Consider the following 17,844-nt stretch of genomic DNA (forward strand, 5'->3'; position numbering starts at 1 on the left):
TGACTTAGTTGTTAGCATATGCAGATGATGTAGACTTATTAGGGGATTCATGATGGTTGCAGTAAACGCGGTTTAAAATTACTTACGTGTAATTTAGAAGATTTCACACTTCCACATTGCACAATTTAATGGTTCAATCCTATTAATTTCGAAGATCCACTGTCTTCATTCACAAAAGGGTACGGCGTTTTTGACGGGGGCGTACCCAAAAGCAAGGTTAGTTTGGTTGTCAAAAACGCCGTACCCTTTTGTGAATGAAGACAGTGGATCTTCGAAATTAATAGGATTGAACCATTAAATTGTGCAATGCGGAAGTGTGAAATCTTCTAAATTTCACGTAAGTAATTTTAAACTGCGTTTACTGCAACCATCATGAATTCTACACCTTTCATACGGAAGGAAATGCGGGAATATGAGCGTAATATCAGGAAAATACAAACCCGACAAGTGGATATTTCATTCCTCAAGGCATGCAGGAACAGTGAAGTGACTTCGAAATTCCTCAAGTGGAAAACATTCACCACCAGCTATAGCGTTAAAAAGGTCGTGTTCAATGCCGAAAAACGGGCAATGAGTGCTGTGATCAGTGATAAATATCTTGAAATAGCATCACTTCAAAAAACATGTGCTTCCCTCCCTGACTACATACAACCGAGAATCAACCCCGACGACTGGAAAAAAGCCCAGCAAAACATCGACGTCATGCTAAAAACGTCGCAAAACAAGAAAACAATGATCCTAACACAGAAACTGCAAACCCTTGGTGCCCAACCACCGGCCCTCACCACCCCACAAGTGAACCCCAGCACCCCCGCCAGCACCATAATCAACCTCACCAACCTCACTGTGCCGACAGAATTCCACTCCCTCCTCCAACACGGCCTCAAATTTAACCTCCTTTATGACTCCCCCCTCCCTAGACTTAATCTGCTCTGCTGAAAAAACTGTGTTTGCTGAGTGTGTATGCCTTACCTGTGCTTCCATCATCCTCCGCCAACACGCCCAACATACTAGCAAACATAAACCCACAGTGCACAATAAACTAAGGAACACAACACAGGAATTCCGAAAATGGCTACAGGACAACAAATGTTGGTGCATAAAATCGGACAAGGGTAATCAATATGTCATAATGGGAAAAGGCCTATACAGTGACAAAATGCATGCAAAACTAAACTCTGATGGCTACGAAAAGCTGAAACGTGACCCCACAAGCAGATACAATACAGCCATCTGCCGAGCCATAGATAACTGTGCCCTCCTTCAAGATAGTGAAAAGAAGAAACTAAGGATCACCCACCCCAGCCTTCCCTGTGCATACGGCATACCAAAAACTCACAAACCAGGAACCCCCTTGAGAATCATAGTGGCCTGCTTAAATCAACCGAGTGTCCACCTGACCAAATGGCTCCTCCAGAAACTGACCGTCCACAATGACAAACTCGCCTACTGCCTAAAAAACGGCATTGAAGCAAAAGAATTTGTCACCTCTTTTGTCAAAGCCGACAACTGCAAACTAGCCAGCATAGACGTAGTGAACATGCACTCCTCCATTCCAATCAGATTTGCACTTGACTCGACCAGAACATGGCTCCTCAGCAATAGCACGCCCCCATTTGTAACAGATGAAATCTGCAACCTTCTGCAAGCCTGCCTCACCCACAACTATTTCCAGTTCGAGGACAGTTTCTTCCACCAGACAGGAGGCCTAGCGATGGGCAACCCCCTTTCTGCACCCCTATCCAACATTGTGCTGCATGTGGCCGAGAAGTCAATTCTCACCCAACCAGTGTTTGCTCATATAAGATACAAAAGATCAAAAGCGCCGTATCCTTTTGTGAATGAAGACAGTGGATCTTCGAAATTAATAGGATTGAACCATTAAATTGTACAACGCAGAAGTGTGAAATCTTCTAAATTTCACATAAGTAATTATTAGGGGATGATATAAATACAATTAAGAATAATGCTAAAATATTTTTCAAAACTGCTAAAGAGATAGGTTTGGAAGTTAACAAAGAGAAAACTAAATATACGTTTACAGGCCGAAACCAAGTGTTAGGTAATAATCAAAATCTAATTATTGATAACAAAAAGGCCCATAGCCAGGCAGGGGCCGGGGTAGGCCCCTTGGAACTGCCATCAGCCACCCCTGGCACTGCCATCAGCCCCCTTGACATTAGGTAAAACTATTTTGTATAATTTGTTTGCAGTGAAGAGTGAAAATGTAGACAGCAGATATTATTTTCCTCACAACTTTGGTGAAGGATAAATTTACATAACATGAACAGCAGCTATTATATTATTTATCTGTAAATTTGCTGCCACTGTTGCGACCTGCCTTTTAGACAGAAATCTGTAACTTCGACGTCATCATGCAAATTCCCTCTGTATCTGCATCAAAGGTGAACAGATCCCAAGTTTTGGGAACGAAGGGGTGTTTCATTGCTTCGGGCAGGGGTGGAATGTACTGTAGGCACTATGATTGAATATTGTACATTTTTTGTGTGATTATAAATATCTGTATCATCAAAAGTAGTATGGATTGTTGTGTAGTAAGGCATGATTTCAATAACAATCAATTAACACTTCAAGTGAAGTTTTTGTGTATTTCTAAATTTTATGTAACTTTATAACCCCCCCCCCCACACACACACACACATGCACATAATTTACCTTCATTTAACACTGTTAAGATTTTTAAAAAATTGGCTTTGTTTACAAAGCCCCCCCTGATAACCTGTGAGCCTCCCTGGAGATCAATTCTAGCTACGGGCCTAATAACAACTCATTTGAACCAGTTTCCAAATTCAAATACTTAGGAGTAATATTAACAAATGAAAATTATATTAAAGAGAAAATAAAAAGTAGGCTTAATTCAGGAAATGCATGTTACTTCTCTCTTCATAAACTTTTGTCTTCTCGTTTAATATCTTAGAAACTAAAAGTTAAAATATACAAAACAGTAATTTTGCCTGTAGTATTATATGGGTGTGCAACTTGGTCCCTTATATTGAAAGAGGAACACAAATTGAGAGTATTTGAAAATAAGTTCCGTAGGAAAATATTTTGACCTAAAAGGGATGAGGATACAGGTGAGTGGAGAAGGTTACATAATTTAGAACTACATAATTTGTATTCATGTCCAGATATTACTAGAATAATTAAATGAAGAAGACACAGGCCATGTGGCACGAATGGGAGAAGAAGGAAGAGTTTACAGGATTCTTGTTTGGAAACTTGATGGTAAGAGACCTGTAGGAAGACCAAGATGAAGATGGAGGGATAACGTTGAGATGGACCTTAAGGAAATCGTTAGGGATGGAAAAGAGTATATAGATCTTGTTCAAGATAGGGACAGATGGAAGGCCTGTATTGCTAGCCATGAACCTTCGGGTTTAAGAAGGCTAGAGAGTTAGTTATTTAGTTAGTTTCATTAGCCAAAATGAAAACTGACCCAAACGAAAACTCACGGCATGCCCCTGATGCAACACACTATACAATCAATCAACAATGCATTGTAACTCCAAAACATAGCAATAGGAATTATCAACAAACTTACAATTTGTTACATCCATATCCATTACTATCTCAACGAACATTTTATTGATAGTGATTGATATTGATTTGGTGTTTTTAATTTCACTTTGTGCACAGTATGGCTAATTGGGACTCGGCCTACAGTTTAAAGTGGGATCCGAACCACTATGTGCCTCCACCAGGTATTGAACCCAGGACACCTTGATTACAAGGTGATGACGCTACCACTTCGCCAGTGGGGAGGCCTCTCAATGAACATTCTAATTTATCATATTTTTCTTGTGAGTTTAACATACAAGTTAGTAGTTAATCATGCCCTGTTACAATTGTGTCATACCATGTAAGTCTTTATGCATAATAGCATGGTCATTACACCACACACATATATTGTGTCACCAACAACCTTAATCTTCTATGCCTCATACAAATTACAAATGTCTTTCACAAGATAAGTACCTAAAGTAATTCTTGAAGCTTTCCTGGAGGCAAATATTGAAGAGGTTTTCTCGGGCAATCAGCCAGGTGATTTCTGGAAAGGCTCCTGAGCTTTCGAGAGCTAACGTCACTCTTATCTTCAAGGAATGAAGTGCAGAGATAGGTCAGGGTGACGTTATATGTATTTGGTGTGGGAGGGGTTCTGTGTAGCTGGAGGGCCAATCAGGTGGTGCACTCCCAGTCAACTATCTCTAACCAGGCTGGGTCCAGTTCAAGTCCCATGTCCCTGTTGAGGTTGTCCTTTTCCCCGTGTTTGGCTATTGCTTTTTTGATGAGATGGTCCCAGTAATTTGATGCTTTATTGATGATCTCTGGTCGTTGTGAAGTCAATTCTATTCCCTCCTGGATTGAATGTTTGTTAACCCTGATTTTCCGGGATGAAAATTCTTTTTGTAGCTGGCGTGTCCTTTGCAGGGCTGTTCGATTGTCCTACCCATTTGTTCAATGTAGGCTTTACTGCAGGCACAGATGATATGGTAAACCCCAGGTGTCTTCTGTCCTAGGTCGTCTTTGGGGTTTTGAAGTCGGCTTCTAACTTTCGATGGCGGTTTCTGGATTGTCTTGATGTTGTGTTTTGAAAGAATGTGGCTGATAACTGCAGAGAGATTACCGGTGTATGGGACGATGGCTATCTTCTTGTCTTCTTGGTCATCAGGTGGATGCGGGTTTGTTTGTTGGTTGTTCTTGTGTGTTACTTTCTTTAGCGTCTTGTTGATAATGCCTTCACTGTATCCATTCTGTCTGAAGGCTGTGCGCAATTGTCTTATTTCCTGTTGAAGGTGCTCTGTGTTGCTGATGGTGATGGCTCAGTGAAACAATGTCAAGAGTACTCACCTGGCTGATTGCCCAAGAAAACCTCTTCAAGTACCTAAAGATTTTTGTATCTTATTGTCTATCTTACCACATTCATGGATAAGGCTAGGAGGAGAGGGCACTAGAAAAAAATAGTGGGAAGGGCAGAAGAGACAGAATTTTCTGGAGAGTGTCATGCTTAGTATACCACTAAATACCATATCAATATGAAAATTTGGTCTAAAAAGATAATTTATTTATGTAATTTTGTTGTCTCCCTCAGGGGCTTGTAGGGTCTGACTGGTTGACTCACTGTCCCATAATACAAAAAAGTGTGTTTACTATACATTATTTCTGAAAAACAATATTGTTAACACATTGATTTAGTTTATTTTACAACATTGTATGTCACTTTTCTGCCCCTTTTGGCTAATCATGACAACTATTTACATAATTATTGAAGCTGTCCTGGAGGTGAATAATGAAGAGGTTTATTTAGGATATCAACCTGGTGATTTCCAGATAGGCTTCCAAGCTTTAGAGAACTAACATCACTGTCATCTTCAGGTATTGAAGAACCCCCCCCCCCCATAGCAGAATATAATACCCATCTTCACCACACTGAAATATCAGATCAAAAATACAGCAATAGAAAGGACAATGAGATGCACCAGCATCACGTTGGTAAAGAAAGAATACATTTAACAAGACACGAACTTGCATCAATAGACAGAAACCTACTTGATAGTCACCTGAAATCTCTTCTTCCATTCAGTGAAGGACTGGAAATGGACAGACATGTCCACCAAAGCCTGCATGGAACTGCAAGCCAGCAAGATGAAGACCAAGTAAATGCAGTGTGTTTTAAAAGTTCTGCAGGATTCTAAAAAGCTATAACTTTAAAGTAATAGGTTTATTACAATGATATGTGATTCTTTTACACAGAGGAAAATTTCAAATTTTGTTCTGCCCACACTGCTGAATGATGTTTGTGCAGGTGATCATGTGATCATGTGATTCCAAGATGGTGTCGACGCAGGTAAAAATCTTGTGTTTTGGTGTGGTGAAGGTTCCAAACAATGTTTGGAAGAACACCTCCAGCATAGCAAATTTGCCACATAGTGGGAGGCCAAGAATGAGTGACTATGTGGTGGATGCAGTGCAGCAGAGCATGCAATGGAATCCAATGAAGTCTCTTAAATGAAAATCCTTGGAACTGGAAGTGGCGAGGTCTCTGTTACACAGTATCTTATGCAAGAAAGTGAAAGCCAGGTATTACAAGTTGAACTTTGTGCACAATCCGATAGAAGAGTACTGTGACTTGAGGAAGGAATTTCTTTCCTCTGATGAGGCTCTGTTCCATGTTTCTCGAAAAGTGAATAGGCACAACTGTCAAATTTGGGGAATTGAGAATCCACACGAGTTTGAGACACACAAGCAGGATAGCCCCAAGGTCATTGGGTGGTGCTCAGTTTCCACGGACCACTTTATTAGTCCATTCTTCTTTGAGGACATGGTGAATGGCACCAGCAGGTGCATATATTCTAGGCTAGCTAGGCTATCTCCAAAGCCCAGACTAAATACAGAAAATAAATGACTAGCAAATGTGACTGTTGTTTGTTTCACTCTCAAATAACGACCGCAGGAGAAAATGAAAGTACAAGTACATGGGGATGGATTACTTTCCTTTAAAGCTACCACCAGGCTTCATCGGTTAAATTCTTCTCTGACCAGCACCTGGAGGCGATCTGTGATGTATTTGTACTGGCTTCCAAACCCAAGCTACAGCACTGTATCCAAGCCTTGGACTTTTTACAACTGCGGTAATACCTTACAGTGATGCCAATTCACTAACCGGCATGGAATTATTCTCAGAAAAGGGAAACTTTTAAATGGAACTAAAATTACAGGAATGGGAAAAGCTGACAAAGTAACAGGGATTTTGTCCCCCTCTGGGCCAACACTGTACCATTGAACACACCCAGAAGCGAGAGCGCTGACCTTCAACCAAACATGATTTACAATGGTGACAAAGTCTTGAACCCCTCGGCTGCTTTATTTATGACTGGGGGAGAGTGGCTGACCATGCTGAAGGAAGTTCAAGAAAATTACGTACTTTACTGTGTGGATTTTATTTAGTGTATTGAGTGAGTGACATATACGTTTTGAATGATCTGTGCTGCATAGTGTAGTGAATGAACATGAGTGACATAATTAACGAACTATTGACGAAACAATTTACTCTGCTTTTGTATGAGGATAAGCTTCAAATCGCATGAAGATATGCAGACCTGGCATCCTAAAGAAGAGCAGAATGGATTGGATTTAGTTTTGTTATTTAGCGTCGCTTTTCTGCCACTTTAGCTAACCACAACCATGAGGATGACTGATGATACGAGAAAATTGATGAAGGGACATTCACAAAGAATACCCATGCCCAGGCCTGGATTTGAACCCAGGACCCCTGGTGTCATAGTACTCTGTATTAATAACCATTTTACCACAGACATCGGCAACATAAGAATGGAGTTCCTGTTCAAATGAAATATTCGATGTAAGAAGTTTATTATGTATTTTATTCTTGCACATAGGCCTACATAAATATTACACAACATGGGCCTCTATATTGTATAAATAACCATGAAATACTTGAAATCCTTTCCTTACTGTTTCTATATTAATGAGACAGTGGCATTTTTATAATTATTTGTAAATTGTAAGATACGAGTTTTTAAGTACAATGACACATCACTTGAGTGGCGGATCCAGAAATTACAGTTGGGAGGGGCGAATTTCAGTAGTGTGCCTCACCTCACCAAGAATAATTTCTAACCTACACTTGAACTGTTTTATGTGAACAATATATCATACTCTAAACAGGAACCAATTGATCCAGAGATTATAGTATTGTTTTGCATGCAAATATATGGAGGGACCCAGTTGATGGTTTGATTGATTTGGTTTATTTTACTTCTCTTTTCTGCCACTTTTGTCTAATCACGAAGATGAGCAGGAGTGATGATATGATGAAACTGATGATGGAACACTCATGCCTAGGTCAGGATTCGAAAGCGGGATCCCTAGTAGATGGTCATTAGTATATGTTGTTATCATTATTCCTCCTATTGCCACTGTAAACTGGTCGATTACATATGAGGAATAAACTGAATCAACAAATAAAACAAAAACCTATGCTTTCAAGGGGTTCTGATTTGTAACGTGTAAGTTTCTGTACGTTCATGACGTTCTGTGAACTTGGAAATGGGTGTGGTTCACAACAGGATGCACTCAATGCACTGTGGATCTTATCCTCGCTGGTCTTCAGTCCACATACACTCTCTACCCTTCAGTGAAGTAAGGTCAGCAACAATAGGAAAGCTGTGGTTACTGTGATGGTTTCTAAGAACCAGATACGATCAGCTACCCCACGTGCGAAAAGCCCCACATGTGAGGACACCACATGAGAATGACCCGATGACATGATGCAAGGACAGTCAGTCCTCTATCCATGCTTCCCTGGCCTTCTGCACTTCCTGAGAATGACGCGAGGCAACAGAAATAACCCTGCCTAAGGTTGTTTCGGCCCCACCTGAAGTATATAAGCCTTAGTCACAAGACTAGAGGTGTGGTAGTTGACCAACAGATCTGAAGTACAGGTGGAGGCGCTGTCCAGTTTCTGACCCAAGATGGCTATCCACCCAGCCAAGTCCAGGCTGACTTCAGCACTTAGAAGATGGACAAGGATCTTCACTTCAAGCTTACTAAGTATCGCTAATCTTCCTTTCTTCCTTACAGCTCTCCCCCCACCCCACCCTTAACACATAGGTTGGGATATTCTGCATATATCAGCCACATCTGTTATCTATAATATACCTTGTTATTGTTAATCATAAATTATGTGCACCTAATTATGTCTACATCTTACAGGTTCTCCTAATTAGTATTAAGACTCTACCTAGATAATAATGCATTCTCTTTCAGCTCTAATCCCAGACATCTGAGTTACATAACTTTTAACAGTAGTGCTTGGGCACAGGCCTGACAACTGTTACAGATTTGATCCCCCTTTGAACACATATTGCAAGTTCGGATCAAATTTTAAACTCTTAAGTGCAGTTCTGATTAGCTGACTTAAACTTTAAAAAACATTGTCTAGCTTGTTAAACTTGGAGATAAAATACAGAATATTTGAGTCTTCAAAAATATTAGGCATAGTATATTTAAAAGCCTGGTAGTTGGGAGGGGTGATTGCCCCCATCGCCTCCCCCCAATAGATCCGCACCTGCATCACTTCAAAATCCAAGAAATTGAACGAAAAAAACTCGCATTTGAACATTACGGTATGAAGAGATAGCCCAGGTTTTGAACCTAGCATACGCCACTGGGCACCAGCTACCTGAACATATTACAGACTTTCATTGTCCTGGAACTTCAGAGGTTAGGCATCATCAATGAGTTCCACTTCCAGCAAGATGGTGCCCCAAAACTTTGCCCTTGAAGTTTGTGAGTTTCTTGATGGTCAATTGGGGGATAGATGGATTGGCTGCAGAGGGCCCACAATGTCATCCAGACCTTATGCCTTGCGATTACTGCTCTGCGGCATGTCAACACTCAGGTGTGTGTGCACAGAAAACTACAGATCTTGACAACCTGAAGTTCAAAATGCATGATGTGATTCACAACATTCTGGACCAGCAATGTCAGAACACAATTCTCAGATTGAAACATACATTGCAAGAGTGTATGGATGTGAATTGTGCCCAGCTGGAGATCTGGCAATGAATCAAACATTAATTTTAAAGTTTCCTCTGTGTAACAAACAATATTTCATTGCAATAAACCTAATGCTTTAAAAATTATAGGAGTTTAGATTCCTGCAGGACTTTTAAAATACCCTGTACATCTGCCTAACCTCAGACAGTCAACCAACAGGCTGACGGGCAAAACCGGCAGAATACCATCCATCACACCATTGTTAACTTGATGGACAAATGTTTTTACGAAGCCACGATCTCCATCCTGTTGAAGGTGTTGAACCTCATGTCACCTCCCAAGACCATCCCAACCACAGACATTATCAGTAGCATTGAGTAAGCCATGAAAGATCTCCAAGTCACAGCTGCCCAGAACATATGTTGAGAAGTATACATGGCCAAAGCCAAACATCACAGCAGCAGAGAAAGTTGCACTCAAGCAAATGAGAGAAGACCAGGACATCATCATACTACCAGCAAGCAAAGGAAATGCCTGTGTTATATTCCAATTTGTAGATTACGACAGCAAAATTTCTGACATTCTCACTGATGGCACATACTGACCTTTACTCTGAGATCCACAGCTGCAATAGAAAGGAAACCCAGAGCTCTACTGAAGAAATCCACACTACCAAAAGAAACTCAGGACCAGTACACCCAATGGAATAGTACCACCACAACTATATGGCCTTCCCAAAATTCACAAACCTGCTCTAACATTAAGACCTATTGTCAGCACCACTGGATGCCCTACCTACAGACTCGCCAAATTTCTAATGGCACAATTCCAACCTCTGACGGGCAAGTGCAATACCATGTCAAAAACTCATCAGACTTCATCAAGACCTTGCAGAGCATCAGAACTTATCTCGGTGACCTTCTGGTCAGCTTCGATGTAGTAGCACTCTTCACCAGTGACACTTCAATATTCCTTGAAACTGTTAGAGCAACATTTCTCACCAGACATCATCAATCTCTTCAAACATACATACCCTGACTTCGATCTGTTTCAACTACAGGGGCAGGTACTATGAACGAAATGATGGAGTGGCAATGAGATCCCAGGTCTCACCTGCAATAGCCAATTTCTTCATGGAGAATTTCGAACATGAAGCACTTCATTCAGCTCCACAGAAACCTGTCACATTTTACAGATACATGGATGACACCTTTGTCATCTGGTTGCACGGCAAAGCAGCACTGCAAACATTCCTGAATCACCTCAACAACCAACACCCAAACATCAAATTTACCATGGAGACAGAACATCCTCATCACACCCAGACCAGACAAAACTTTAGGATGCAGTGTATACAGGAAACCCACCCACACAGACCTATATACCTCAATGCCAACTCTACATTGTTTCACCAGGCTATCTCCCAGCAATACAGAACACCTTCAAGATGAAATAAGATACCCATGCACAGCTTTCAGATAAAATTGATACACTGAAAACATCATCAACAAGGCACTAGAGGAAGTAATGCACAACAGGAACAATAAACAAACCCCTCACACAACTAAGAGGAGAACATAGCCATCGTCCCATAAACTAGAAACCTTTTTGCAGTCATCAGCCACATTCTTTCAAAGCACAACATCAAACCAGCACCAAAATTCAGAAGCCCAAACCTGAGAAAGAAGACAACTGGCGTTTACCATATCATCTGTTCCTGTAATAAAGCCTACATCAGACAAATGGGGAGGACAACTGAACAATGTTGCAAAGAACACACCAGCTACATCAAGAATTTTCATCCCAAAAAATCAGGGTTAACAGAACATTCCATCCAGGAATGTCATAAAATTGACTTCATAAGAACCAAGATCATCAATATATCATCCAATTACTGGGTCTGAATCATCAAAAAAGCAATAGCCATCCATGGAGAAAAGGAAAACCTCAACACGGACACGGGACTCGAACTGGACCCAGCTTGGTCATCAATAGTTGACTGAGAGCATGAGCGTCAGAGAGACTTTACCTGATTGGCCCACTACCTACACCAGTTCCCTTCCAAACCAAATACATAAAACCTTGCCCTGACACATCTCTGCACTTCAATTCCTGAAGATGAGAGTGATGTTAGCTCTCGAAAGCTTGGAAACCTATCTGGAAATCACCTGGTTGATATCCAGAGAAAACCTCTTCAACATATGTATATGCGCATGTATAAAGCCCAGACCTGTAGCAAGGGTGGAAGAGTGACTGTTGTCACTGAAAGTACTGAGACTAAAAGGTGTGAAAGGTTAGGTGGGAGAACAGCCACAGGCTGAACCTTGACCTTCAATAAAGAAAAATTGAATTTGAATTTGAATTTTAATAACTGAAAAATAACTAGAAAAGAGTAGATATCAAAACATCATGACACCATATTAAGTTAACATTGTTGTAAGCTTGCACAGAATAGATTCAGTTAAGATTTTCTTTGGTGCTCAACTCATAGTGCAGACAAGTTTATACTTATAACTTAAAAGCTAATTATTATTACTATATATGATTTGTTAATGTTGATGTGATGTGCTATAAATAGGGACACAAATTTATGGTAAATAAAAACTGAGGAGAGCGGTAAATAAAATGTTAGATCAGCGGTATATACCAGCTGTGAAGAAAAAAAATTGGCACACACTTTTTCATTATGAGAGGAAACAACATACAAAAGAGCTATAAATTGATAAACTACTTGATTTTTATATACTGTACACATGAACAAGTACTTAGATGTCCAACCAAAAGGAAAACATCAACACAAAATCACTTCATTTCTAAATTGCATATCTCAAGTGATTTATTCATTGTATGTACAGGGCTAGCATAAATGATTCATTCGTTTTGAAAAGGCTATATTTTCAAAAGTATTACACGTACACACATGAAAGATATATGAAAAGAACCACAAACTCACCAAGTTTGTATTGTGTATTCCAGGTGGCAGCACGAGGTTAGGACCTGTCGAAAATGGAGGGAAAGGAAGAAAGGAGTTTTTGTGTGCTTGAATATGCCAGATGTTCCTCTGTGATAGCTGTGCAATGCGCTTTCAGAAGAGAGTATGGTAAAGAACCGCCATGTAAACAAAGCATTTTGCGGTGGTATCGGCAATTCAAGGACACGGGTTTCATATGTAAAGGGAAAAGCACCGGTCGACCAAAAGTGCCAGAAGAAACAGTGGAGAGAGTGAGGGATAGTTTCGTGCGTAGTCCAAAAAAAATCAACGGCCCGAGCAAGCCGTGAACTTGGAATACCACAAAAAACTGTGTGGAAGATTTTGTGTCAACGGTTGCATTTCAAACCGTACCGTGTGCAGCTCCTGCAACAATTAAAGCCGGAGGATTACGCCCGTCGACTAGAATTTTGCGTCAACGTGCAGGAAACATTGGAGGATGAGGATTTCGCCGCCAAGTTGATATTCAGCGATGAAGCAACGTTCCACTTATCCGGGAACGTGAATCGTGTGCGACTCTGGGGCACGGAAAATCCACGTGCAGTCGTGACAGTTGAAAGAGATTCGCCAAAGGTGAATGTTTTCTGTGCAGTGTCACAAACAAAGATGTATGGGCCGTTTTTCTTCGCTTAGCAAACTGTGACCGGTAAATGTTACCTGGATATGTTGCAGTTGTGGTTGTTCCCGCAACTCAGTGCTGACTTCAGGGATTTTGTCTTCCAACAAGACGGGGCACCCCCTCATTGGAACATCCCAGTTCGTGACTACCTAAACGATGAACTTCCGCATCGCTGGATTGGGCGTATTTGTGAGGATGACCTAGCTTTGTTCCCCTGGCCTCCCAGATCTCCTGATTTAACGCCCTGCGACTTCTTCTTGTGGGGGTACATTAAGGACCTTGTTTACGACCCCCACTACCGCAATCCTTAGTCGAGCTCAAAGAACGCATCAGTGCTGCAGTGCAGACCATTGACAGGACTATGCTACAAAATGTATGGAATGAGCTCGAGTATCGTCTGGACGTGTGTCGCGTAACCAAAGGGGCACATATGGAACATTTGTAGAGGGTGTATAAACTCTGTGAGTTTGTGGTTCTTTTCATATATCTTTCATGTGTGTACGTGTAATACTTTTGAAAATATAGCCTTTTCAAAACGAATGAATCATTTATGCTAGCCCTGTATTTAAAGGATATCCTTGCTGTCCAAAAAATAAAATAATCACTACTGCATATACACAAGCACATGTTGAAAATCGCATGATGATAAACAAAATTCATTCATGACTGAACACCAATGACACCATTGTTTCCCTTGATGTGTGTGGAACAGACTAATCTTATCGCTGCTACAGCTAGCAAGTTCAATGAAACTGGAAGTTGAGTAGACATTCAGGGTAAGAAAGGAATGCAGCTTGACAGGGAATGAAGTTTTCGAACTGAGATTATGTGCATGGGAAATCCCAATTTGCAGTGTTTTCCTGATGTGATCGAAGATAAAACGTTCTTCAGCTGCTAGTGGTAGGAAACTTTAGGCAAACGTTTTGTTACAAATAGACAGTTTGCGCGTGCAACCTCGATTGCCAGTTTTTGCTTTTTTTTCTATTTAATTTGATGATATTTCATGGTTATTTCATGAAAAAGCATTCATTTCGTGGAAAAGCACACATTTCGCATTACTTCGCGAATACAACTCACGCATATTTCATCATTGGGGGTGTAGTTATGTGCAGAATGTTCAAAATTCAATCTTTTTTTCTCATTTCGCGATTTCGTGCATCGCAAAAATTCAATGTCCCTAGCTATAAGGTACAAGTAATAACGTCAGGAGGTACAGGGGCTTTTATTCAAAAATGCAAATGGTTAAAATCTGGAAATATTTTGGTGGCAAACAACTTGGATATTATTTCATACATGGTAAGGTAAGAGTTCGTTTTCTGTGCACATTAAACCATTCCATGAAGACACACAATGGATGCAGAGGGCCATTTTTGGAGGTAATGTGAAGCACTATGCTCCAGTTGCCTTTATACCCCACCCCAGGTGCCCATTTATTAATGGTTGGATGTACCCCATAGCCACTTTATGCAGGAACAAGGCTGGATACCCACCCTGAGAATTGAACCTAGGTCTTCCTTGTGGCAGGCAAACATTCTACCACTCTACTAACTGGACCACCGTAACTCCCTTATACACAGTAAGTAATAAAATAAGTGGCATTTCCTTTAGAAAGGAATGGGGATTATAGCTGGCATACAGTCAGTATCATAATATTATTATGATATATTAACTACAAGGTCCACCCATAAAGAATCCTAACTGTCAAAATGAAAGAAACAAACCAAATAAAAAGGTACCGTATTCTGGAAATACTGCAAAGATAAATATCTAAACATCCCGTCAGTGCATGTTTCAACCTGTCACAGGCAATCAGTATTGGGGCAAGTGTGCATCAGATGGAGGTCGCGTGCAAGCAGCGTACAAAATACATGTACCAAGATGGAACAATGTTACTGCATACAGTTTTGTTACAAATTGGAAAACTCGTGTACCGAAAAGTTACAGATGATAAGGGCAGTGTATGGTGATGCAGCATTATCAAGAACCCAGGGGTATGACTGGTACAATAGTTTCAAAGGTGGACATGAAAGTGTTGACGATGAACCAAGATCAGGATGCCCTTCCACATCAAGGAATGACGACAATGTGGACAAAGTTCCCAAGGACTAATCCACTATGAATTTGTCCCTGAAAACCAAACAATCAATCAGTGGTATTACAAGGAAGTGCTTGGTTGACTCAGAAACAAGATGAAGTGGGTTAGGAAGGACCTCTGTGATTCTGGCCAATGGTTTCTGTTACACGATAATGCTTGGCCTCATACCGCATTGCTAAGCATTCAGTGACAGTGATCAATCACCCCCCATATTCTCTGGACTTACTGTCTGCTGATTTTTTCCATTTTGCCAAGCTTAAGATGGCTATGAAAGGGCAAAGATTTGACGACGTCACAGACATTAAATTAAATGTTACACATATTTTGCAAACACTTACTGTCAAAGACTATCAACAGTGTTTCCAAGACCTGTACAAACGCTTTTCAAGGTGTATTGCCTCCTCTGGTGATTATTTTGAAGGTGATAAAGTCATTTGAAGGTAATTACTTGTTTTCTTTCCTAATAGAAAAAGTTCAGGTTTTTCATGGGTGAACCTTGTGTATATATAAAACATTGTTCTAACCATTTGAATTCTTTATTTCAGAAACCCCCTATTGACCACTTCTGGCAAAAATGATATGTTAACAGTATCATATAGCCCTTGCAAAAATGCATCGTTTGATGCAGAAATCGGATCATGTAACCACATACATAATGCTGTTATGTACGTGGTTACGCGATAGATTTCTGCATCAAACAATGTGTCTTGGCAAGGGCTATATGAAACTCAACACGTGTTGTTTTCACCAGAAGTGGTCGATAGGGGGGGGGGGGGGGTTCTGAATGGTTGTCAGCACCATTGAATGCCCAACATACCAACTCGCCAAATTCCTGACTGCCCAGGTGGAATCACTTGTGAATCACATCATGTGAAAACTCCACATAAGTCATCAAGATACTGCAGCACATCAGAAAATCACCAATGACATTGTAGTCAGCTTCAATGTACTGTCACTCTCCTACCAAAGTATCCATTTCAAGATTCACTGGAGTTACTAGAACATCACTTTATGCTGGGAATCATCAGACTATTCAAACACACACTGATGTCTACCTACTTCAGCTACGGGGACAATACTATGAACAAATTTATATAATGGCAATGGGGTTTCCACTTTTGTCTGCTGTAGCCAATTGTTTCATGGGGGGAAAAAAATCAGCACAAAACATTGTGCACATATCCAGTAAAACGTCTGCTTTTATACTGGGTAGATACATTGATGGTATCTTCACTATGTCACTGTATGGTGAAGACACTCTTCAATCATTCCTAAACAAGCAGCACCACCAGGTTCGCCATGGAGGTAGAGAAGAATAACAGCCTTCCATTCTTGGATATTCTCATCAAACACAAGCCAGATGGAATTCTGGGATGCAGTGTATACTGAAAAATGACTCACATCGATCACATCTTAATGTCAATAGGTTTCATCATTCATCTCATCGAGCTACAGTACTCTCTACTTTGTTCCATAAGGCGATCTCCTTCAGTGACATTGAGCATCTACCAGAGGAAATACAGATTCCTTGTTCTGTGTTCAGACAGAATGGTTACTCAGAAAACAACATTGCATTTGATAGGTACATCCATCCCTGTTCCATATTAGTCTTCGAGCCCTCCTTGATGGTGCAGTGGTAGCGTCATGACCTTGTGATCAAGGGGTCCCAGATTCGATACCCGGTGGAGTCACATAGTGGTTCGGATTCCACTTTAAACTGTAGGTCCAGTCCCGATAGCCTTACTGTGCATAAAGTGGACTTAAAACACCAATTCAATCAATCAATCAATCATATTAATCTTCGAGTCCACCACCCATTTGTCCTCTTCTGTTTACTTCCTCATCTATTCTTCCACTTCTCTCAATTATGCTTCCTAAATATTTGAAGCTCTCCACTACCCCTCAACTCTTCCATGCCCATCATTATTCTTGGTATATTTCTGGCTCTATTTCTTGTTGTTGTTAGCACCTCACTCTTTTCTGTACTCATTCCTGCTTTTCGAATTTCCTCATTCCAACTATCAAGCTGTCTCTGTACTTCTTCTTCCCTGTTTCCCCATATTACTAAGTCATCAGCGAACAGCAGGGTCTTCATCTCTTCCTCTCCTATCTTCTTCCCCACCTGTTCGTTAATTGCATCCATTGTAATTATGAAGAGCAGTGGGGAAAAAGCACTTCCCTGTTTTAGTCTATTACATATACTGAACCACTTTGTTCTTCCCACTGGTGTCTTCACACAGCTCCGGTTTTCCTTGTATGTGCTCTGCACTCTACACACTATCTCTTCCTCCACACCTTTCTCTCTTAGAGCCTTCCAAATCTTTGTTCTATCCATGCTATCATATACCTTTTCCATATCTAGGAATGCCATAATCAAATCATTTCCAAACTCCTAGTGCCTTTCCTGTAGTTTCCTTATGGTGAATATCAGATCTACTTTTGATCTGATTCTTCTAAATCCATACTGTTCCTCTCTCATGTTCAGCTCCGTTACCTTATTATTTTCTCTAATATTTTCTCATACACCTTTGCTGAGTGGCACATTGGTGTTATTCATCTGTAGTTCTTGCATTCCTTTGTGTCCCCCCTCTTCAATATGGG

At 40.7% G+C, this 17,844-nt stretch overlaps 1 protein-coding gene across 1 annotated transcript in view; it reads left to right on the forward strand.

Moving 5' to 3' along the window:
- The first annotated feature begins 1,159 nt into the window (after nucleotides 1–1,159).
- The window catches only part of LOC145981955 (uncharacterized), a 139,441-nt gene continuing 122,756 nt past the window's right edge, over nucleotides 1,160–17,844 (forward strand). Inside the window, exons 1-3 of the mRNA XM_083115452.1 lie at nucleotides 1,160–1,674; nucleotides 5,603–5,675; nucleotides 12,893–13,102. Coding sequence (XP_082971578.1) covers nucleotides 1,160–1,674; nucleotides 5,603–5,675; nucleotides 12,893–13,102 — 798 coding nt within the window. The remainder of the gene's footprint in view (nucleotides 1,675–5,602; nucleotides 5,676–12,892; nucleotides 13,103–17,844) is intronic.

The sequence above is a fragment of the Lepisma saccharinum genome, chromosome 2 (genome assembly GCF_977018435.1).
Source record: "Lepisma saccharinum chromosome 2, izLepSacc3.1, whole genome shotgun sequence".
Classification (NCBI taxonomy): Eukaryota; Metazoa; Arthropoda; class Insecta; order Zygentoma; family Lepismatidae; genus Lepisma; species Lepisma saccharinum.